The sequence below is a fragment of the Balaenoptera ricei genome, chromosome 19 (assembly GCF_028023285.1).
Source record: "Balaenoptera ricei isolate mBalRic1 chromosome 19, mBalRic1.hap2, whole genome shotgun sequence".
Taxonomy (NCBI): Eukaryota; Metazoa; Chordata; class Mammalia; order Artiodactyla; family Balaenopteridae; genus Balaenoptera; species Balaenoptera ricei.
In genome coordinates this window covers 11,327,343-11,350,021 of record NC_082657.1, presented here as the reverse complement: position 1 = coordinate 11,350,021, position 22,679 = coordinate 11,327,343, and the positions used below count along the sequence as shown (strand labels likewise).

Genomic DNA, 22,679 nt, shown 5'->3' with positions numbered 1-22,679 from the left:
CCGCAACAAGAGAGGCCGCGATAGTGAGAGGCCCGCGCACCGCGATGAAGAGGGGCCCCCGCTTGCCACAACTAGAGAAAGCCCTCGCACAGAAACGAAGACCCAACACAGCCATAAATAAATAAATTAAAAAAAAAAAAAAAAAAAGAACCTAAATAAAACACAATGCATGTGCCCAAACACACATCCAGCCTTGAGTGCTTCCAACCATGCCTCAGTTTTCCAATGTGACCTATGGGCATGTGTCTCATACCACGCCCACCCCTGCCCGGTGACAAGCACCCCTCCGTTCACTCCCTGAGAGACCCAGAAGGGCATCTTGGGGTGCGGTCGGAGCTGGAGGCAGCCCAAACACAGAAAAGTGAATATGAGCCAAGCGTGCCCCTACAGAACAAGCCTGGACATGCTGGACGCTCCCAGGTAGGGCCCCACCCACGCTGGGCACCTCCTTGGGAAGAAAAAGAAGGGTATCTCAGTCCTAGCAGCCGCTCTACCCTACAGGGAATCAAATGACCCGATTCTGAGATTCTGATCTTGGGCCTCAGGTCAGAAAAAAAAAAGGGGGGGGGGTGGGAATGTGAGAAAATAGGGAAGTGACCTTCTGGGTCCTGATGGAAGAGAGGGCTGGAAGTCCAGACTCCTGGGGTCCCCGTGGAGGAGGGGGCTGGGCACAAGATGCCCATGTCACATTCGGATTCTGGTTCTGCCTCCCCACCCCAGAGCTACAGAGACCTGCCCCCAGATCTTACATCACTTCTTTCTCACCCTAGGGGTAGGGTGGGTCCAGACCCACCCCTCCTCAGCTTCCTATAAGAAGAGCTGGGGACCTGGGACTGCAGGTTCACTCACTCATCCATCATGAGGCTTTCCACGAAACCCCAGACCTTCCTGCTGGCCTCCGTGCTGCTCTGCACCCTCCTGGGCCTGGGTAAGTGACTAGGGGCCTGGAATCCTGGGACCTTCGGAAAGAGGACTATGAGAGGGCATTCAGCAAGGTCCTCCAGGGGCGAGGGGGAAAGAGGAGGTGTCCTGGGAATTCAGATTCACGGCAAAGGCAGAGGGTAAAGGAGAGAAAGACTGGGGCCCCAAGGGAAGAATAGCTCAGAAACTTGTGTGTGTGAATCCCTGAGAAAGGAGGGGTTTGATGGGCTCTGAATCCCCTGTCCCACAGGCAGGGTCTCAAAATAAGCCATCTGGGGACTTCCCTGGGGGTCCAGTTGTTAAGACTCTGCGCTTCCACTGCAGGGGGCGTGGGTTCGACTCCTGGTTGGGGAACTAAGATCCCGCATGCCATGCAGCTCGGCCAAAAAAAAAAAAAAGACGTCTGAATTTTAGAAAATCAGATGAGAGTATGATTAGAAAGGGAAATCTTTTTTAAAAAAAATGATGGGGCAGGGGAGAGATTTTCTTTCTCCCAGAACTCTAGGGAATTCAGACCCCTGGTGTCCTCCCCTAGATGCAGGAATTCAGGCGAGCCCCACCTTCCCCAGGACGCAGTTGCCCAGTGTCTGGGCCCCCAGTTGCCTCCTCTCTCAGGACCAAGGAGCCCATGCGCTTGCCCTCCTGGTCCTCGCTCTCCCTTCTTGACCTGGGATGCAGATCCCAGCCTCAGGTACCCCTGCCTGGGCTCCTACTGTCTACAAGACCTACGTGTGGTATCTACAAGACCTACGTGTGTTACCTACAAGGAAGAGAGTCTCACTTCCGAGAACCAGCTCGACCTGAAGTTTCACAAAAGTCCATGGAAGCCTTCACCAGGACCCCTCCCTGTCCCCAAACTTTCTCAGAGGACCCTAGCGTCCAAAGTCCCCAGCCTTGTAATTAGGTAAACTTGCTCCCTGGTGGAGTCGCTTCCCACCCCTGAAAGCAGCTTTGCTGGAGCACCACCGCGTCTCTGCCGGAGCTTCGGACAGCTCCCTGGACAGCCGCCAATGCCCCGCCCAAGAACAATCAGGAAGATACCCTTCCTTCCTCCCTCAGACCGCCCCCCGCATCCCCCTCTGGACTCCGTCCAAAGTCTTGGTCCGCAGACCACACCACCCTTGACTAGAGCCCTGCTCTCTACACTGCAGGGTACCCACTGAGCTGTGAGGTGTGTACAGGCTCCGGACCCACGTGCAGTGGAAATGTGCAAACTTGTGACCCCGACCAGGACTCCTGCGTGGTCATCGTGGCTCACACCAACAGAAGTAAGAGGGCAGGGCGTGGCGTCAGATCCTGGGGACGGGGCTGTGCTTTCGGGGTAGCAGGTACCAGCACGCGCAGGGAGGAACCTTCCAGTGGTGAGCGGGCAGGAAAGAGGGAAAGGCAATCTCGAGGTGGATGGAGGGAAGAGAATCCGATGGAACGACAGAAACCACTGTTGTCAGGGATTTCTGAACATTAGACTCCAAAGAGTTGATGGGGTGGGGGTGGGGGGCAGATATAGAGACTTTCTTAGGCAGGAGGGGATTAGGAAAGGAAAGGACAAGGGAGAAGAGAGAAATCGCGAGAGGGGAAAAATCTAATATGCAAGAGGTGGAGGGGGGCGTGTAGAGGAGAAGGAAGGGGCTGGGGTGGGTTGGAAGGAATGTGACCAGGTTGACCATTTGGGGCGGGAGGGATCCCCTAGGGATATGGGTTGGAAGAGACCATTCCTGACAAGAAGAGGAGAGATGATATTGGGGTAGAGGGAGAGATATAAAAGAACAGACAGGAGAGGGAAGATAATCCTGAAGTATGGAGCAAATTATCACAAAGAAGAAGTGGAGCTGCGGCAATGGGGAGACATATGAGTACAATGGGAGAGGAGGGGCAAGACTTAAATGTCAGGGACTGTCCCAGACCTGAGAGAGGATCGGGGAGAAGGGGAGCAAAGGAAGAAACCACGGGGGGTGGGGTGTTCATTCAAAGCTGAAAGAGACCCAGAAACCCTTAGTTAAAGGAAGATGGTGGGGCAGGGCGTGAGCCTGGAGAAGGAAGGATGTGACAGGAGGCAAGGCCCACGTTGAGTGTAGGAAGGAACCATTCCAACCGGAGGGGGTGTGCAAAGTGGGATAGAAGATTGCACGCTGCCCTACTCACCTAGCAAGAGTGGGCAGGTGGGGGAAGGACCTGAAAGTCTTGAAGAGACCACCCAGGAGTATATGGGAGGGAGATGGGACCCTGGGACCGCAGGAGGAAGTTGGGGGAAAAAACACCTTTCTGTGGGGTAAAGAGGGGAAACTCTAGGGTTGGAAGAGACCACCGTACTGTGGGGAGGGGGAGGGGGAAGGCCGTGGAGACTGGACGGAGACCACTTCAGGCAAGACCTGAGAATAGCCAAGGAGGGCAGCAAGAGACCTTCGGTGGGAGGTCTGGGGAGTGACCCTGGGGAAATCTGGAAGAGACCACGTTAGACAGAGAAGGATATGGGTGTTACAGGGTGGGGGGGGGCGAGGGTGGCGTTGCAGCATTTGGTGGAAGGGATTCCAAGGGTCAGGGGAGGGCGAAAGGCTGGAAGCGATCATTTCACACCGCCATGGGGATAGCCATAGGCGGCCTGAAAAAGACCACTACAGGTGTGACCCTTAGAGGATGGCAGTGGGGTGGCATGGGGCGGAAGGGACCACTCAGGCAGGCACCAGGGCTTGCCGATGGGAACTGCAAGAGACCACCAAAGCCTGGAGGGGGTGGGGTGGAGTGGACCTAATAAACAGTCCAGACCATGCCCCAGGCAGATAAGGGGGTATGACTCTGGGGGGCTGGAAGAGACCTCCCTAGACAGCAACGGGCTGGGGCAGCTGTAAGGTTGGGAGAGACCTGGAAGCCAGGGTCCAGGCCAGGGCCCCTGAGCCCTCCCCTCCCTCGCCATCCTGCAGAGGGCCACCAGGCGGTGAACACCTATAAGGGTTGCATGAAATCCAGCGCCTGCAGCTCAGGATTCGTCTCCATCACTATGGACCCTGAGAACTACATGGTGTCCAACACACGCTGCTGCCAGAGCGATGTCTGCAACCACGATCCCCTGCCCAGTAAGTGCCAGCTCAGCCCCACATCTGGAGTCCCTTCCTGCCCCGCCTGAGAGCCTGCTGTGAGCACCCGCCACTGACCCGCGCTGTAACCTTTGGCAAGCATCTTCCTTGCTCTGAGCCTCAGTTCCTCGCCTGTGAAACGCAGTGTCCATTAGCAACCGGTGTCCCCAGGGTTGTTGTGAGGTTGGGAAAGGGTTTAACGTACCTTACACCTTACACTCCACCCTCCTCCCCAGCTCCCGAGAACAATCGTACGGAGAATGGCCTCCAGTGCCCTACCTGCATCAGCCCCTTCAAGGAAACATGCTCTTCAACTAAGAAAGTACTCTGTGTTGGCCAGGAAAGCCACTGTATCACCTGTGCTGGCAAAGTGCAGACTGGTGAGGGGCACCTAGATTTCTGGAGGAGGGTACAGGGAGGCTTCCAGAACTGGAGGCTCATACTTCCAGATTCTAGGGGAGAGAGTGGGTCCAGAGAACTGGGTGAGGAGGTGGCAGGGGCATGACCCCAGGGTCATGAGGAGGGAGGGGTTGGAAGTCCTGACTCCCGTCTGAAATCCCTCCCCCCCAACAGGCGTCATATTTGCTACTCGGGGCTGCGCTACAGAGAATGCCTGCCACACCAAGCCTGGGACCCTGGTGCCCTCAGCCTCTCGTATCTACACCATCACCCAGGCCAACTGTCTTCCAGACCCCCAGCCTTCCGGCAAGGCTAAGTGAAGAACTGAGGCATATGCCACATTTCGTCTTGATTTGTTCTCAGCTACAGCTTCCCATGTGCCAATATATTAAACAACTTAACAGAACAAGCCTGAGTCCTTGTGATGTGATGCATTTCAGGGAGGTGGGATGCAAAAAGCAGGGGGTCTCAACCTTTGGGAACCCCCTCTTTGGAAGGAAGAGAGGCGAGACCCTACCTTCTGTTAAGGGATTACTCCCTGCCGGGTCCCCATGCTAAGTGTTTTCCTGCGGTACCTCATTTCATAATCACAACAACTCTGTGAAGTTGAAAGTATTGTCCCCATTTTACAGAGGAACAAACTGAGGCACAGGTTGCGGTGTCACTTGGCTTGGGTCAAACAGCTAGGGAAGATCAGACTCCAGAGTCCATGATCACCTCTCCTGGTTAACCTCTCCCTCTTTTGCCTCAGTTTTCACGTTTGTAAAATGTGGATATTAATAGTCATAACCTCAAAGGGCTGTCTTAAGGGTCAAATGAAAGAAAACTAAAAAAGCACTTAGTGCAGTGCCCAGCACCTTTAGGACGATGTTGGTTCTGGAGACAATGTGTCTGGCCAAATATTTATCATCCTAATAGCTGCCACTTACTGAGTGGCCATTAGTTGGCAGGTGCTAGACCCTGGCATCAGTCAGGAGAGAATCGATTATGCTACAGTAACAAACAAATCCCTAATCACAGTGGTTTAAAGAAACAAAGTTATATTAGTCAATTCATGCTGTAGTAATGCTTGTGTAACAAACCATCCCCAAACTGAGATTGTAACAACAATCTTTCTTCTTTCTAACGGTTTGTAGGTGGCTGGGGCAGCTCTGCTTCTGGCTGTGCTTCGATGGGTTTGGGTCCAGTTTGGGAGGGGGATTCAAGTTCTCCTCCATGGCATTTCACAGTCTTCTGGGATCAGCGGCTCCCTGGCTAATGTCTTTCTCGTGGCAGATCACAGGGGCACAAAAACCAAGTGCACCAAAGGCCTCTGCTGAGGTCGGGGGTGCTAACGTTCCATGGAGTGAAGTAAATCATATGGTCAAAGCCAACATCAGTGGAGCAGGGAAGTACACTCCCCCTCCAGTGGGAGGGAGAGGAGGGGTATTTGCTGAAGAAGTACCCATTCACAAAAGGCTGATTTAAGGGACTTCCCTGGTGGTCCAGTGGTTAAGACTTTGCCTTCCAATGCAGGGGGTGCAGGTTCGATCCCTGGTCGGGGAACTAAGATCCCACACGCCTCGCAGCCAAAAAACCAAAACATAAAACAGAAGCAATATTGTAACAAATTCAATAAAGACTTTAAAAATGGTCCACATCCAAAAAATCTTTAAAAAAAAAAAAGGTTGATTTATCCTTGACCTTCCACGTCTAGCACCGTCCACAGGGCGTTCTCATCATAATTGTGGAGCAGTCACCAACTTAATGCCGATTTCTGTGCACGGGAGAGAGTCCAGCAAGGTTTCACATGGATGACTAAATGCTGCCACCCAGAAGGGACTTGACACAATTCACTGGATGGAGCTAGTCACATGACCCTACCAAACCCCACCGGGAGAGGAGGAGAAGGCGCAGTCCGGGCCCCGAATGCCCCACCCCAGCCCCCGCCTCGCCAGACACATTTCATAACCAGCACGAATGGCCACCATGACCTCTTGGGGCTGTTTTTCATTTTGTCTTCACAACTACTCCATGTGATAGGCGCTATTATTCTCATCCCTGTTTTCAGAAGAATCTGAGGCTCAGAGAAGGAATGTCACATTGGTGGTCGTAGTAGCTAAAAAGTGGCAGAGCTTAAGATTTTAGTCATTGGGTCACATTGAGGGGAGAAAGAGACCACATCACAGAGAGCACGGACAAGCCTGTATCAGTTATCCTTTGCTGCATAACAAGCCCCTCCAAACCTCATTTGCTTAGAATAATCAGTTGGCAATGTGGTCTGGGATCAACTGGGTGATGGTTCCGTTGGTGTCTGCTGGGTTCAGCTGCCGGTCAGCTAGGCAGCTCTCTTTCAGAGGGTTGACACTGGTTGGGGTGTCAGGGCTGACTGGGCCACATGTCTCTTATCACCAGCAGGTTAGCCTGGACTTTTTTTTTGGGCCACACTGTGGGGTTTGCGGGATCTTAGTTCCCCAGCCGGGAATGGAACCCATGCCCCGGAAGTGAAAGCGCCGAGTCCTAACCACTGCACCACCAGGGAATTCCCTAGCCTGGACTTCTTGATGTGGTGGCGGTGACAGGGGTCCCCCGGGTAGCAAGAGAGGAAGTCCCAATGCACGAGCACTTTTCAAGCCTCTGCCCATCACCTTTGCTGTTGTCTCAGTAGCCAAGCAGATCCCATGACCAGGTCTAGAGTCGGGATGAGAAGGGACAATTCAAGGGCAGGGCTGCAGAAAAGCTGAACATACTGGGGGTATTGATGGGCCAAGCTGGTTCCGGAGCTACGACGTTTACCATCACAGCCCCCAAGGTGTAAACAATGAATAGTCCGCTCCAGCCCCTCCAGGGTGGCAAAACTCAAAGTCTCTCAATTCCAGCCCAAGGGATCCTCTCCTGCACAGACCCCCACTGTCTCTCCTCTCCAGGGACCCAGGAGTCTAGGCTTCCAGCTCCAGTCAAAATCCCAAGCATCTTTTTTCCCCTTTAAACCCCGAAAGAACAGACACACAATAGAATTTCTACTTTTTTATTCACTCCTCCAAAAAGCACCACAGGCCAACCCACCCTTGATTCACCTGCCTTCATGGTTTCCTACCTCAGTGGACACAAGTCTCTCCATCATTATCCAGACAAGTATGAAACTCAGCTAAGGTCATGAGGCTTTTGTGCCTCTTCTGCTTCTGGCGATGGCAACGCCAAGATTCACCATACTTTTCCTTGAATTTCTGCCTTCAAGGGCCTTCCAGCCTGCAGGTGCCTTGTAGATACACCCTGATGGCAGCCAGCAATCCATCCAAAAGGGAGCCTTAGTCTTTTCTGCTTGGATGCTCCCAGAGACAGATGCCTCACTAGCAACTTGCTGCCTCTACAGAGCCTAAAATTCAATCCCTTTAAAAGTCATAATTTAAAAGGCAACCACTCTAAAAGATAGTCGTGACACCCAAGAGTGCCAATATACAACTACACAAACACAATCAGCACACCCCACAATGGACAGCAACACGTGAAAACAAAACTGGGTCTTGCTTTCTCAGATTTGATCTCAGGCATGATTCCCATTGGCATGAGGGCAGAGGGAATTTGGAACAGAGACACGTAGAGAGCAGAGATGTCAGACTGGACCAAGTCAGAGATGGTGGCAAAGCGGCAGGAAGAGAGGAGGGCACTCCGAGCAAAGGCATGGGGGTGAGACTACCGTTCGGGCTCCCAGTGTGCCAGCTTCCAGGAGGGGCTGCAAGTTCGTTGCTGTGCACGAGAGAGAATGCATGTACATACGTGCATACACTGAATTCTCACCATAACCCTGTGAGGTAGATGCCATTTGCTGAGTGACTTGCCCAAGGTCACCCCCATGGTCAGTCAAAGGGCTGTCTGACCCTAGAGCAATGTGCACAGAGTTCCCTGTGATAATGGGAAGTGTTCTAGGGCTGTGCTGTCTAACACAGTGGCTACTCACCACGTGTGCCTGGTGCAACGGGGAAACTGAAGTTTACATTTTAGTTACTTCTGATTAATTAAAAAATTGCTACTCATCTCAGTTATTGGAAAACTATCCAAGATAATTGGGACAACTTGGGTATATGAATCGACTTCTCCAAATATGAGTTTTCTGAAGTCTAAATTGAGGTCAGATATTTCTGATGAAAATTTATCATCTGAATTGAGATGTGCTGTGAGAAATACACAGCAGATTTCAAAGACTTAGCGTAAAAAGAATGTGAAATATCTCATTAGTAGTTTCCTATACTGATAACATGCTGAAATGATAATATTTTGGATATATTGAGGTAAAACATATTAGAATTAGTTTCACCTGTTTCCTTTTCCTTTTTTAATGTGGCTACTAGAACATGTGAAACTACCCGTGTGGCTCACATCCTGTTTCTACTGGACAGCACGGCTCTGCGCGCCTCCTGCCCCTGCACGTGGCAGGCAGGCTTGACGGAGATGCTTGAACGCTGGACTTGAGGAGGAGCCAGCGTCGTACTGGGTATTGCAGATATGGATGAGGGACATTCTCCTAAGGCCGGAAGAGCTTTGAGGACAATGCTTGGAGCCGTTCAGTATAGAGCCAAATGCTCTTCCCCATCTTGGCCATCTCAACTTTGATGGCACAGATTGTGCCGGTGGCGGGAGCTCAAGGTAGACGTGGTGGAAGCGCCCCTCAGACTGGTTACCCTTGCGTTCAGCTGTCAGAGGAAACAGGATCTCGGAAGCGTTTACGGTTCTTGTCCAGCCCTTTCATTTCACAGGTGGGAAAATAAGGCACTGGCCCACGTCACCCGGAGTGACAGTGGCAAAGCTGTGTTTGCTTCCCAGGTCCCCTGACCTCAGACAGGAGCTTCCTCTCCCATGAGGTACTTGTTTCTCCCCCCATCTCACACCTTTTCCCTGTCTTGTGGCAAGAGGCTGATGACCTAAATTCCAGCCCTAGTTCTGCCACTGATTAATGAATTAACTATTTACTAAGCACCTTGTGTGTGTCAAGCACTGTTCTAGGTGCTGGGGGTACAGCAGAGAACAGGACACGTATGGGGATAATAACCAATAAATAGGTAAATAAATAAATAAGGTCATCTTCTACAGTAATAATTGCTACAAGGAAAAATAACCCGCCAAGATGAATAATAGGGGTGGGGGTGTGAGCTACTTCAGTTACAGAGGTCAGGGAAGGCTTCTCTGAGGGGACACTTGAGCTGAGACCTGATTGACAAGAAGGAGCCAGTCGTGGGAAGATCGGGGAGCAGAGCGTTCTAGGCAGAAATAACAGAAAGTGCAAAGGTCCTGAGGCAGGATCCCAGGTGGCCCACTCAAACATCAGAAGGAAGATCAGGTTGATTGGGGGATGGGCGGGGGCAGGAAATAAGAACAGGCAGGGGCCTTGCTGTGTGCTGTTGGGCCTAGAGCCTGCCCTCTCTGGGCTTTGCTTTCCCCCATCTAACATAACAGAGATTCTGCTGGATGGCCTCTCAGGTCCTCCCTTTCTGTTTTTGGCATTGAAGCGTTCTCTGACCTGTGGCTTCTCCTCTACTTGGAGCTGGCAGCCTAGAACATTCCAGGCACTGTGGTTTCTGCCTTTGCCTCACTGTGGCACATTCCCACGGTCTGGAACACCTGCCCAGCTGCTCCGTGGGTCCCTTGCTCACTGTGGCATTCTCTGTGTCTCTCGGGGATACCTGAGGTAGCCAACACAGAAGCGTTTGGATCAGTGCAGCAGTACAGTTGCTTTTCCCAAAAGGCAGGTGTATATAATACCAAGGTCAGAAAGGGTTAAGGTTTAATGACAGAAGAAACCAAGACCAAAAAAAGAGAGAAACCCCTAAAGGAGAGAGGGACAGAGGAACAGGGTCCCCAGAGAGCCCCATAATCGCTCAGCACCTCTAAAATGGGGGCAGTCATATCCCTCTCCAGTCAAACTCAGAGAAAGGCAGTTAGTTACCAGGATCCAAATCCATTAGGGACTTCTGGGAGATACCTCTGAGGTAGGGGTTTCTGTCCTTCCACACCCAGAAGGCCTCATTCCTGGTCTCCGGCTACCCCCCAGAGCCCACCATGCCCAGAACTCTTACTTCCTCTCATTTTTGTGGTACCATTCTCCCCACAACAACTGGGAAAGAAATCTGGGTCACCAGGCCCCTAGTGGAGCAATTATTAGAGACCCCTCTATTCCCCAAGAGGAACCAAAGGTCTCCAGCTCTCTCGCACAGCCCCCTATCCCCTCCTCTAGATGGAGACCTTCCACCACCCATGAATTAGGAATCAAGGTCCACAGCCCTCTTGGGAGCGAGGAGTTCTGAGACTCCAGAGAGCCTTCCTCCCCCCAATGAAAATTCAAAGCCCCCTTTGTATGCAGGCCTATCCCCCCCACCCCCCAGAAACCCAGACCTTATATCCCTTTGTGGCTCAGAAGCCCAAGGATTCCAGCTCCCTGGGGAACCCAGACCCCCTCCTCCACGCTAGAGTCCCCGGTGTGATGGAGACCCCCTTCATCAGGAAGCAGGGCTTCCACCTCCTCTCCCCCTGGAGGACTAGACACCTAACAGATCCAGTTTCTACTCTTTGGAGACCAAGATATACCCCCTTGGAGGAGTCCCAAACCCTCAACTCCCTTCAGGAGTTCAGGAGTCTAGGAGTCTGAGGGTCACACCCTCTGCTCCCCCAGAGAAATCAGAAGTCATGTCCCCCGAACTCTATTCCCCTTCAGGACCCAGGAATCCTGGTGACGAGGAGTCACATTCCAACCGGTAGTCAGAACCCTCATCGCCTTCAAGCACCCGGGATTCTGAGTGGCGGCCCCCGCGCCCCTCCCCCCCTCCCCCCCACCGCTGTGATCTCACAAGCCCAGACATCCCATACTAGCATGCCAGAGTCTGGATCCCCACGCCCTCTCCCTCTTACGGCGACTTGGAGTCCTCAACCCCTGACCAAGCCGAGCAGCCGGGACACGGGGCACCCCGGAAGCCCCGGTCCTCAACACCCCCCTCACTGCGCGGGCACCTGCGGTGCCAGCACTGCTTCGGCGTCGGCCAGCATCTCGTCGAGCGCCTGCAGCAGGACGCCGTGCGCCGCGCGGTAGCCCAGGCCCCCTGTGGCCGCCGCGCCGCCCGCCGGCCAGAGGAAGGAGAGCGCGCCCAGCGCCGCGCCCCCGGCGGTGCCCTCGCCCGCCCACGAGCCCAGCCTCGCCTCCACTTCGGCGCGCGTCACCGGACCCGGGAAGCGCGTCCGCTCGGCCAGCTCCCCCGGCGCCAGGCCCAGCGCGCGCTCGCGTCGTGCCAGCGCCGCGGGTTCGAGCCCCAGCGCCCGCCGCCACTCGGCCAGCTGACCTCGCAGGAGCGCCACGTCGCAGGCCCATCCCAGCCCCGGTACCGGGGCCGCCGCCGCCGCCAGGCTAGCCAACAGGGCTGGCCGCCACGCCCCGGCCCGCAGCGCCGCAGCCTTGGTCCGGGCCGCGCGGGGAGACGTGGGTGGCAGAGCCAGCAGCAGCGCTCCCGCCTGGGCCGGGGGTAGCGCACGCCGTAGCCACTCGCACAGCCCCGGGAGGCCACCCGGCCGCAGCGGGAACACCGGCGGCGGCGCCTCCTCCAGCACCTCCCACGTCTCGTCCTCTGGGCTCAGTGCGGCCGCGCGCTCTGAGTCCCCGCTGCCCGGTTTCTTCACGCCGACGCCAACCGGCTTCAAACTCTCGCTGCCTGCGTCCTCTGAACCTTCCCCACTGCCTGCTTTCTGCGATCCAGGGCCACGTTTCTCCCTTCCCTCACTGCGTGCATTCTCAAACCCCCCTCCGCCTGCGTTCTCTAAGCTCTCGCCGCTCTTTTCCTCTTCGTCCAGGGACTCCGGATCCTCGCCCTCGCCGTCTGTTCGCACGCAGACCAGCGGCGTATCTGGTAGCACCAAGGGCCGGGCTTGGGCCCAGTCCTTCTCAGTGGGGGGCCCAGGGGTGACGAGGATGAGAGCGTCGTAGTGGGTTGGGTGGGGGGCGGCAGCAGTGCCCGCGGAGCCCAGAGGCACGGTCCAGAGCACCACGTTGGGGCGCTCTGGGGCCGGGTAGGGCATGGGCTCCGCGGGCGCCGAAGCAGGCACCGCACCTGGGTCGTCAGGATCTAACCCGAGTAGCATGTTCAGCACAAAGCTCACGTCAGCCCTACCGGCCACGGCCAGGTCCAGGCGCGCGCTGCCCAGTCGCTCCAGGCCGGCCCGAACCCATGACAGCGCCGCCTCCAGGCCACCCGTCTCGAAGGCCTCGCGCACAGCCTCCAACTCTGCAGCGCCCAGCACCTCGAAGCCATCCTGAGCCGGTGGCAGGAGCCTGCGGGGAAAGGGAGGGATGGGGTCAAGGGCAGAAGAGGGGCTAAATGCTGGCGAGCTGGGCTAGGGGGACAGGACTGGGCTATGATGACAAGGCGGAGCTTTCCGAATAATCAGGAAAGGGAGGGGCCAGACTAATGGCACAGAATCAGAGGCTATGAAGAAAAGGGAGGGGCTTAAAGAAGGGGTGGGACGGCTGGACTGAAATCAGAAATCAGGTTGCCAACTGAGCTGAAAACGGGGACCCGGCTAAGTCTTTCCCGGGGTTCAACTCTGCGGGAGCGGGTCTTTCCGAGGGACCTGCAGGATTAAGAAAAAGCCCTGCTGGGCGGGGCAAAACTCATAGAGAGTGGAGTTTAGAGCAAAGAAAGAATGGCGACTGTATTGAGGACTAAACGAAAATCGAGCCCTATTTGACAAGGGCAAGGTCACCAAGAGCGCTCTTTCCTGAGACTAGGAGTTAGGAGGGCCGTAAAGACAGGTGAGGGGAGAACCCTCATCTACTAGTTCTTACCAAGGGCGTGTGGCTAAGGAAGAAAGACGAGTGGTGGGCCTGGGGGAGAGGCTGCCCCTCGCTGAGCCTCGTTCTGACGTCTATAAAAGGAGGCCGCTTGGGGTTGGGGGAGAAAATTCAGGAGGTAGCCAGCAAGTGGACACAGAAACTAGAGGGGATTAGAGAAAGGAAGTGGGGGAGGGCCCCCGAAACGACCAAGCTCGCTTAGGGTGTGGCTCTCCAGAGACTGGGGTCGCTTGAGAACCAAGCAGATGGTGGGCAGGAGGGTGAAGACTGGAGAGTGGAGTCTTGTGGTAAAAGCTTCGCGGGGATCACCAGCTTGCCTGGAGAGAGTGAGCCCTCGTTCACACTTTGGCCTGGGGGCAGTGTTTGGGCGCTAGGTCCCGGCCCCTCCTAGAATTCTCGCGAGGGAGCGGGGGCTCAAGACCTCAGAGCGCTCGCAGGAGGCGGAACCTGGATGACAGGTCCGGACTTCTAGCTGACCCTTGGCCTAGATGATAGAAAAGGGTCAAGCACAGAGCGCTAGTTTGAGGTGGAACCTCGTGGACCTCAAAACCTGCGCTGAGGGTCGGGATTTGGACGAGGGAGCAGGGCTTCCAGCAGATACCCCGTTAAGGTTGGCCCCAAACTCGCTGAGGGCGGGGTCTCGCAGACCTCAAAGAGCACCTTAGGGGTGGGAGGTACAGACTAAATAAAGCACCAGTCCTCTTCAACCCACCCTGAAACGCCGCGCTCACCTCTGCAGTGCCTCCGCCTGGCTCCGCAGCGCCGCCCGCAGGCGCTCTAGCTCCTCGCAGCCGTCGCTGCTGCGGCAGTCGGTCTGTAGCACAAAGAGAGCCGCGGCGCCCAACCCGGCGCTGTCCAGCCGGGCTGCGGTGTGATCCCGGGCCTGGGCTACATGCTGTGACTCCTCGGGACGGAGGTTCCGCACAGCCAGCAGCGGGGTCCCTCGGGCCAGGGCGGCCCGCGCTGCCTCCCCCAGCGCTGGGGCCAAGGGTTCCTCATTCCCCTCGGGGCCGGGCAGCACCAATACCAGCATGTTGGCTTCCGCCGCCCACGGCCCCGGCGCTGCGGGTGGGCAGCTCAGCTCGCCCAGGAAAAGGCCTGGGCCTGCAGCTCTCAGGCTGGGGAGCCCGGAATCCGGCCGTCCGTCGGGGATCTCTACCGTCTCCACATCCCTGTCGCACAGCGCTGCGATCAGAGCAGACTTTCCCGAGCCCGGAGGCCCCAGGAATAAGACGGTCACGTCACCCCGCGGCGGAGGCATGGCTGGAAAGCGGGGAGAGGAAGACCCGGGTCACGGAGCACCCAACCTTTTTCTTTCCTAGCTTCCCCACTCTGGTCTCAGACTTCAGCCTTTTACCCTGTCCACTTCTTTCGTTCTCGGGTATCACTCCCAGGCACCTAGAAATCTGGCGCCCAGGCCCTATTCCCCAGGGACCTGGGAGTCCTGTCCGCCCTCTTTCTGGATGCGTTTCCCTTTACGCTTCAAAAACTCAGAAATCACCCTCTAGCCCCCTCCTCCCTCAGGGACACAGATGTTTTTACCCCTCACTCCTCCCTTCCAAATCACCGACCGAGCAAACAGCCGGCACACGGGACAGCGCAGTCGGTAGCAGTCGGTCAGCCGCTGAGAAGCCCCGCCTCTGGGGTCCGAGGACGGAGGCCCATGAGGCTAAAGCGCCGGGATTTGGGGATGTCCAGACCCTTTCCCGGGGCTCTAACCTGACGTCATTCCTTTTAGGAGGGGGTGTGTCTTGAAAGCGTAACCTCGGGGACAGGGCCCTTTGCAGCGCCTGCGCAGAGCGGCCGAAGGGCGCTCGCTCCTCCACGGTCGCCGAACCTTGAACAATGAGGGAGCCAAAGCGCGTGCGCGCCAGGCGCGCCTAACACACTTGCGCACTAAGCTTAGGTCTGTACAGCAAGGGCGGCTTGCAACGTCATCATTACGCACCCCAGTGCAGAGAAGGACCCCTCCCATTATTTTGAGGACCGGGTTGGCGCGACTGAATCACTGCAGTCGTTTGGCAACCCGAGATCTGGGCTTCGAAAGGCTTATCAGGCGAAAGGCCGTGGAAACCACCGGGACTTTGAGACTCGGTGGGCCCTACCCCGCTTCCCTTCGGGTGACGGCGCTGTGACGAGCAACTGACAGGCGCAACGAAAGGCAGCCCTCTGCTGTCTGGAGAAAAGCAGAGGCCTGAGCTACCGGCCTCGGGAGGGAGCTGAGGGCAGTGCTTGGGGCAGCGGGTCACAGCGGCTGAAAGCGCGCGTGGGAAGCGGGGGCTCTAGGTGCAATAAGAGTTTCGGGATGTCAGAGAAAGATGTCTCCCGGAAGGAGGCAGGCTAAAGCGTGGGTACCACTACCTGCCTCAAGACAGGTGGGAGAGAAGGGGATGAGGCTGGTGTCAAAGATCAAGGGTCCCGCGCTCCGAGTTCAGGGAGTTAGTTTGATGTAGGAGGCATAGGTCAGAGGTCTCACGCAAGTGAGAAGGCTCTAAGGGGAGTCACAAACCCGGGGAGTTGACTCTTCTGGGAGGATTGAATCTTCTCTAGCGAGCTGCTCTATCAGGTTAGAATTCAAGGAGATGTTATCTCGTGGGGGGTCGGCCAAAGGCTGGCAAAGCCAAGCCTGTCAAAGGTCATAGGATTGGCGGGCCCTCTAAGACTCGCTGTAGATAAGCGACTTCACTTGATTTACTGTTCTGTCATGCGTGCTCCTCTCTTGACCAGAGGGGTCTCAGTCACCATGGAGGACCGGCACCCCAAAGAGGCCATGGAGCAGCAGGATTCGTCCAAGGAGAGACGTCCCCAAAGTCCGGGAGGTGACATCTGTGAGTAGTGCTGATCAGAGATGGGTGGGGTGCAGGAGCTGTGATGCTGAAAGGATTTCTATAGCATTTCAGTGTCCAGGGCGTTGCAGGGATTTGCCTGTTGGGAAGGAGCTGTTAATGGTCCCGGAGCTGCCCTCCCAGGACCTGCTACTCCCCACCCCTACCCTTATTACCCTCAGACGTACCCATCCTGCTCTATCCACATAAGCATGAATGGGATGCAGTTCAGAGGCACAGAGTGGCATCCAGAGAGGCTTGGGGTGGGAGAGGTGGCTGGGAAAGGGCAGAGAGCCCCAGTCCCAACTCTGCCCCAGACTCTCAGTGTGACTTGGGCCTCAGTTTCCCAATCTGTCAAAAGGGCTTGCCACTATTCACCTCACGGGGCTGGCTGGTATGGGGATTAGTGGCAGAAAAGGGGAAAGCTTAATGTTAATGAAGGTAGCCAATTTGACCTAGGATAATAGCAGCAGCTTCTACTGAATGCTTATTATGTGCTAGGTGCATTCTAAGAGTTTAACATTTGTTATCTCATTCTGTCCTCCTAACAGACTCTGTGAAATTGGTAATTATCACTTTCACATGAGGGAACCGAGGCAGAGAGAGGTTAAGTATTTATAACGATGAAAGCCACAGTGTCAATGCTCTCCAGCCGGAGACCACCAGGAACACACCTGGAGTTGACCAAGTTGGGCTTATTGCTCACTGCGCTGAGGAAGCACACATACCGTGGGGCATCTCAGTAATAAGAAAGGACTTATTACAGGATTTAGGCTTGTGGTAGGTGATCTGGGGAAGGGTTCAAGAAAAGGGTTTTGCTGTGGATGGACGCTGCCAGGAAGCAGGGGCAATTACGTGGCTGGCCGTCTTAATACATCTCACCTAGAAGGAGGGAGGGACAAAGCAAGGCTCCAGGTGTAATTGGTAAAGCAGCAGCAGGCACTCAAATTAGCCACGACTCGGGGGTGTCTGGCCATTTTCGTGGCTTGGACAGTGTTCACGTTTTGTCTGTGTTTGGAAGGCATCATGGCATGGTCTTAAGTCTTGATTCGTCTCAGTCACAGCATGGCCTTGTCTGACGATGTTCTGTGAAATTGTTTATGCTGAACAGGAGAACACCAAGGCCTAGCTGTGAGCGCCAGGCCAGCTCCTAGCTGTGGGACTTCTTTTCTTTCTCAACAATAATTATTGCAAACCATCGTGTAGCACTGTTCTAAGCACTTTTTATACGTTAATTCGTTTATTCCTTACAACAGCCCTATAAAGTAGATACTGATGTGGTCATTACCCCATTTTCCAGATGAAAACGCCGTTTCCACTTGCCTCGGAAGTGGTAGAACCAGGAGTCAGTTCCAGGCAGTCTGGGTCCAGAGGCTGTGCTCTTGTCACACGGCTCTGTAGGAAGGGCAGACCCCCTGGTTCCGGTCCTGACTCCGCCGTTTCATTTCCTAGCTTCATGACTGTCGGCAAGTTACCTAACCTTTCTGAGCCTCGGTCTGCTCATCCATAACACAGGTCCAGTAAGTCTGCCGTCCAGGCCTGGCATAGCACCTGGCACATAGTAAGCCCTGCATGCTCACTGTTGGTGCGATTCTGAGGCTGGGAGAGGCCCTCGAGACTCCTGCTGGCCTCCCCCAACCTCTCCTCGTGTCCCTCAGGCCACTTGGGGGCCCTGCAGTGCACCCGCTGCCTCATCACCTTCGCAGACTCCAAGTTCCAGGAGCGTCACATGAAGCGGGAGCACCCAGCGGACTTCGTGGCCCAGAAGCTGCAGGGGGTCCTCTTCATCTGCTTCACGTGCGCCCGCTCCTTCCCCTCCTCCAAGGCCCTGATCACCCACCAGCGCAGCCACGGTCCAGCGGCCAGGCCCTCCCAGCCGGCTGTGCCCACCACCACCCCACCCACCTTCCCCTGTCCTGACTGTGGCAAGACCTTTGGGCAGGCCGCTTCTCTGAGGCGGCATCGCCAGGCGCACGAGGCCCACCCCCTTCCTGGCCCCTTCGCCTGCACTGAGTGCGGGCAGGACTTTGCCCAGGAAGCAGGGCTGCATCAGCACTACATCCGGCATGCCCGGGGGGAGCTCTGAGTGTTGGTCCAGCCCTCCCTAGGGCAATGGAAGCTCTGTGGCTGGTGGGACCCCCGTCTGACATGGGATGGGAGCCTTGGAGGGATTTACTTTCCTCCCTAGAAAGGCAAAGGACTCCTGATCAATAGGACCCAGAAGATGCTCATTTAGAGCTTCCGTCTTTGGAAGACACAAAAGCCTTCAGGGAAACAGTAAAATCAAACAATAGTGAGATCTTTTGTTTAAAAAAAAATGAAATTAACAAGAAAGAGGGAAATTTGTTATTTGTATCTTCCTCGTTCCCAATTAAATAGTTTGAAATCACAACTAGCTGCAGATTGTGTTATCACCATTAATTCTTCCCAGATGGATGCGATGGGGATGCAAGAGCCAAGTGCCTGGATTTGGGCCTGAATGGGGGAGGGAAAGTGAGGTGTCGCCTGCCTGTAACGCCACCGAACGGGTCCCACACGTGGAGCAACTTGAGCCTTTGGGGATGGGACAGCAAAGTCGGAGGCTGTACTGAGTCATGTGAGGGTTGCAATCTGGGCCCTTGTCTCTTCCCACTCCCTGCCAGCCTTTCCCACTCAAGGAGGGGCCATGGCATTGGATGGCTCTGCCCTCCTCCTCCCCAGATAATTTATTGTTCATTTAAATAATTTTATGTACCATTCTGGTCACGGAATATTTTTTGTATGTGTAGGTGAGGTGGCATGAATAAACTAACAGAAATAGTATCTAAAAACAAAAGGTCCACAATAAAATGTCTAAACAAGGAACTCTGGCTTTTGAGCAGGAATTCCCAGAGAACATAAGGGCATGGGGAGTGGGGAGCTCAGGGCAGAACTGGCCTGGTCCTGTGGGCAAACTGGTTTGGAGTCAAACAGAGATACCTTCTGTTTCCTGTTGTATTTGGCCAACACAGGGAGATATTCCGTTAAGATCCTATTTTCAGCTCTTGAAAGGCCCAACCCTGGGCTGAGTTCCACTGGACCAGTTTTACTCCCTTGCATTACCTGCCCTGCCCCTAGAGACAATGGTCGATGCCCTGCATACAATAATCACAGCCCTGCATACAATAATCACAGACTGCATTTGAATTGAGGGATATTTTGAAAGCCCACAGGTGAGATGGATATGGTAGAGACCGAGCTATCTCCCACTTCTTAGCTAGGCACACGGTGGCTACAAAGACTGCCTTTCCCAGATTTCCTTGCAGCCTGATGTGGCCATGTGACTGAGTTCTGACTAAATTCCTGGGTAGAGTCCTCAAGCTTCAGAAAGGAACCTGCCTTTCCTCCACCTTCTCGCCTGGAATGTGGACATGGTATCCAGCCATCTTGGACCATGAGAGCGACAACAGGCTGGCAGAGCAAGAAGACAGCAGGAGGCTGGGTCTGCTGTCACTACTGCTCCCCCCACCCTTCCAGTCTCTCTACTACAGACCACCCCCTGTGTACATGTAAGTCAGCTTACATCACTCCTCATTCAAAACCCTCCAACGGCATCCCATAAGTAACATCCAAAGGCCTTACCCAGGCCCACAAAACCCAACAGTGATTAGGTCCCAGCCCATTAAGCAATCTCAACTCCCTCCCGGTTCTGTCTTTTTCACTACACTCTAGCCACACATGCCAGGCTGGCATCTGCCTCAGAGCCTTTGCACTTGCTGTTCCCTCTCACCCAGAACTTTGCAAGGCTGCCTCCTCATTATTCAGGTCTCAATACCTGCCACTTCAGAGAGGTCCTCCTTGGCTAAAATAGCACCTCCAACCCTTAGCCTGATTTCGTTTCTTCCCAGCACTCTTCAACACTTGGAATTATCACACCTGTGTTTCTGTCATCATCTGTGTCCTTCCTCTAGAATCCAAGCTTCTGAGGGCAAGTGGGTTGTCTTCCTCATTGCTTCATCCCCAGCACCTAGGACAGCACTTACCATGGAGGCTCAAGAAAGAACTCCTTGACTGTGCCCAGTTGTTTACCTATTTCTCAGCCTCAGCCCACCCTTCCACACTGCTCTGTGAGGCTGGGCTTTCTGCAGCTATGCTTCCCAGACTCTCTGGAGAGCTGGCTTCCTTAAGTTCATCCCACAGGAGGTATGGGCAGAAGGAAGGTTGGAAGAGGGGAGAAGGGACTCACCTTGCCTTGGGCGCCTGCTGGAACCCCTCCAGCAGCAGTTCGGGCTCCAACACCTTTCTACACTCTCAGAACAAGGCACCGTGCCCCTCTTGGGGTTTAAGCAGCAGCTGTGTGGTAGCCAGTCCCTGCACCAGCCACACACGTGGCGAGGCCCGCCCTCCAAGCTCCCACTGGGTTCTGGTCATTGCGCTTCTCTTTCTGCATCCCAGTCCTAGAGGTGGGAGCTTCTTGCAGACACTCATTTCTCAGTCACCTCACTTTTCCATGTTTGTGCTCTCAGCGTTTTAGTACCTGTGTAACCAACTCCCGGTACTGAATCCTCTGGAATTCCTAGCTTGGTCTCCATATCCTGCCTGGGCCCTGAAGAACTGAATGACCCCATTGGCAGTAGACTAGGTCTCTTGATTCCCAGTCTCTCGTGATCCTTAGGAACTTTTGATGATGAATGGATAATTCGCTACTTCTATGCTTAGAAAGCCCTGTCTTAGGGCAGAAGAGGGCTTAGGCATGCTGCTCCAGGAAATAAGATCCATCCATGTTGTTTTAATGAGCTGTGAATTTCTGCTTTGATGATTCTGAGATTCATTGATGCTAAGCTATAGTGGTTATGAAAGTCTCAAAGAGTGCACAAATATAAGATTCTGAGCTTCTAGGATGAAAAGTATGGGTTTTGAAAGATGCTTTGGTCAAGGTCCTGTAACAGGCGTCAGAATGTAAATGCTCTTTGGGGCCAAGCAGGTACCATAAATCAGTGAGGCAAGCAGGGTGTAAGGGGTCCAGATGCCAGACAGTGGGGACTGGGCATGCGGGAGGGAATGCCCCATTAATAGGAGGTGACCCCTACTCAGCTCCAGCAGACTATTGCCCCATGGGATTGTGGGTTCAGCAATCAGTCTCACAAGGAAGCCAGAAACTTCCATTTTTGTGTCAAACCTGCCCATTTTTAAATGTTGGTAACCAACGTGATTAAAAAAACCTCAGTAACTCTGGAGACCAAATACCCTCCTGCAAGTCAGATGGTGGCTGTGGACAGCCATTTCTGGTGTGTGGCTTAGTGGCTAAGAATGGGTGCCTTACCTCCAGTTGTCTGGATTCAAACCTGGCCTCTGCTTCTTCCCAGCTGTGTGACCTCTAGAAGATTACTCAACCTCTCTGTGCCCTGGTTGTAGCAGTTGCAAAATGCTCATGATAGTAGCCCCTACGCCTCTAAGAATTATGATGATGATGACAGACTCAGAGAGAAAGTCAGAGTCGGTATTAATGGCCTGTGTGACCCGGTCCTCTTCCCCTCTGCTTTTCTCTGCCCCTCTCAGCTCTTGTGTTCCCACCAGTCTTCCCCCTGCCTTCCTCAGCAACAGCCTTGTGGCCCCAAGTGCGCTTCCACCAACATCCCAAGCAGGTTCCACCTCAGGGCCTTTGCACTTGCTGTTCCCACAGCCACATGACCTGTTCCTCCTCCTCTAGGTCTCTGCTCTGATGTCACCTTCTTAGTGAAGCCTTTCCTGACTACCCCATTTGAAACTGCTTCACACACACACACAAGCCTCCCCATCCCCCTTCTCTTTTCCTCCACAGCACTTATAACCTTCTAACATTTTAAATGTTCACTTAAATATTCAAGTATCTGTTTTCTCCTTTATAATATAACCTCACCAAGGCAGGAATTTTTGTTCATTGTGTTCACCACTCTACTCCCAGCTCCCCAAATAGTGCCTGCATCTCCTAGGTGCTCAATAAATCATTGTTGAATGAATGAGTAATAAGTAACAGTCCCTACCTCATAAGGATCCGATGTGATCGTCCATATAAAGCGCTTAGCCCAGGGCCTGGTCCGCTGTGAGCCATTATGGTAATTCAGGTTCTATTCTTGAAGGTTCTTAGTTGCCAAGCTTCTATGAGTTAACACATGTAAAGCGCCTTAGAACAGAGCTTGGCACACAGTAAATGCTCAGTAAATGCTAGCTATTATTATAATTAGGCTTCTATTTTCAAAGGAGCTTCAGTGCCAAGCTTCTGTGAATTAGTACTTCCCATCTCAGAGCAAGAGCCTGTGTTTCCACAAGGCTGTAATAAGCTGACCCTCTGTTCCCCTCTGACCTCATCCCTCGAGCTACTCTCGCCTAATTGACACGTGGGGCAGGCTCCTGCCCCACCGCCCCCTAGCCTAGATCGCTCTCCCCACCCGTGTGCCAGGCTCCCTCCCTCCCTTTCTCAGGTCTCTGCTTAGGTCTCAGGCCTCTATGTCACCTCCTCAGGGAGGACTACACTATTTAAACTGCACCCTCTTCCAGAACTGTTCTCCCTTCTCTTCTCTATTTTTCTCCCCAGCACTTACCACCATCCAGCATATGTTACATCTTTCTTGTTTATTTCTTGTTTACTATCTGTCCCCACCGGTGGCCCCTTCCCACCTCCATGTAAGCTCCACGAGGACAAGGATTTTATTTTATTCA

At 54.2% G+C, this 22,679-nt stretch overlaps 3 protein-coding genes and 1 pseudogene across 8 annotated transcripts; 2 read left to right on the top strand and 2 right to left on the bottom strand.

Annotated features, from left to right (window-relative positions):
- Positions 1–22,679, bottom strand: part of LOC132353967 (carcinoembryonic antigen-related cell adhesion molecule 1-like) — a 902,477-nt pseudogene that overhangs the window by 231,346 nt on the left and 648,452 nt on the right.
- Positions 482–4,800, top strand: LOC132353738 (phospholipase A2 inhibitor and Ly6/PLAUR domain-containing protein-like). Its single transcript, XM_059905137.1, has 6 exons — positions 482–545; positions 771–928; positions 2,073–2,189; positions 3,840–3,992; positions 4,229–4,372; positions 4,566–4,800. Exons 2-6 carry the CDS (start codon positions 859–861, stop codon positions 4,709–4,711), a joined length of 630 nt encoding a protein of 209 aa, XP_059761120.1. The 5' UTR covers positions 482–545; positions 771–858; the 3' UTR covers positions 4,712–4,800.
- IRGQ (immunity related GTPase Q) lies at positions 11,203–15,063 on the bottom strand. 2 transcript variants are annotated; one of them, XM_059904338.1, is made up of 3 exons: positions 14,769–15,063; positions 13,929–14,460; positions 11,203–12,678 (listed from the first exon to the last, which is right to left on the bottom strand). In XM_059904338.1, exons 2-3 carry the CDS (start codon positions 14,456–14,458, stop codon positions 11,355–11,357), a joined length of 1,854 nt encoding a protein of 617 aa, XP_059760321.1. In that variant the 5' UTR covers positions 14,459–14,460; positions 14,769–15,063; the 3' UTR covers positions 11,203–11,354. The 2 variants fall into 2 exon arrangements, with proteins under 2 accessions (XP_059760321.1, XP_059760320.1); XM_059904337.1 differs by having other exon boundaries at positions 14,917–15,063.
- Positions 15,142–18,414, top strand: ZNF576 (zinc finger protein 576). Of its 5 annotated transcripts, none has more exons than XM_059904343.1 (3): positions 15,142–15,291; positions 15,925–16,025; positions 17,681–18,414. In XM_059904343.1, the coding sequence occupies exons 2-3, from the start codon at positions 15,941–15,943 to the stop codon at positions 18,106–18,108; spliced, it is 513 nt and encodes a 170-aa protein (XP_059760326.1). In that variant the 5' UTR covers positions 15,142–15,291; positions 15,925–15,940; the 3' UTR covers positions 18,109–18,414. The 5 variants fall into 5 exon arrangements, with proteins under 5 accessions (XP_059760326.1, XP_059760325.1, XP_059760322.1 ...); XM_059904342.1 differs by having other exon boundaries at positions 15,142–15,422; XM_059904339.1 differs by having other exon boundaries at positions 15,142–15,544.

Excerpts from the sequence above, each read along its gene's own strand:
- IRGQ (XM_059904337.1), bottom strand. Across the intron at positions 12,679-13,928 it reads CAGGCGGAGGCACTGCAGAG|GCTCCTGCCACCGGCTCAGG; the intron begins GTGAGCGCGGCG and ends CTTTCCCCGCAG.
- LOC132353738 (XM_059905137.1), top strand. The coding sequence starts at position 859 with ATGAGGCTTTCCACGAAACCCCAGACCTTCCTGCTGGCCTCCGTGCTG. Across the intron at positions 929-2,072 it reads CTGCACCCTCCTGGGCCTGG|GGTACCCACTGAGCTGTGAG; the intron begins GTAAGTGACTAG and ends TCTACACTGCAG. Across the intron at positions 2,190-3,839 it reads CGTGGCTCACACCAACAGAA|AGGGCCACCAGGCGGTGAAC; the intron begins GTAAGAGGGCAG and ends GCCATCCTGCAG.
- ZNF576 (XM_059904339.1), top strand. The coding sequence starts at position 15,516 with ATGTCTCCCGGAAGGAGGCAGGCTAAAGC. Across the intron at positions 15,545-15,924 it reads GGAAGGAGGCAGGCTAAAGC|AGGGGTCTCAGTCACCATGG; the intron begins GTGGGTACCACT and ends TCTCTTGACCAG. Across the intron at positions 16,026-17,680 it reads AAGTCCGGGAGGTGACATCT|GCCACTTGGGGGCCCTGCAG; the intron begins GTGAGTAGTGCT and ends CGTGTCCCTCAG.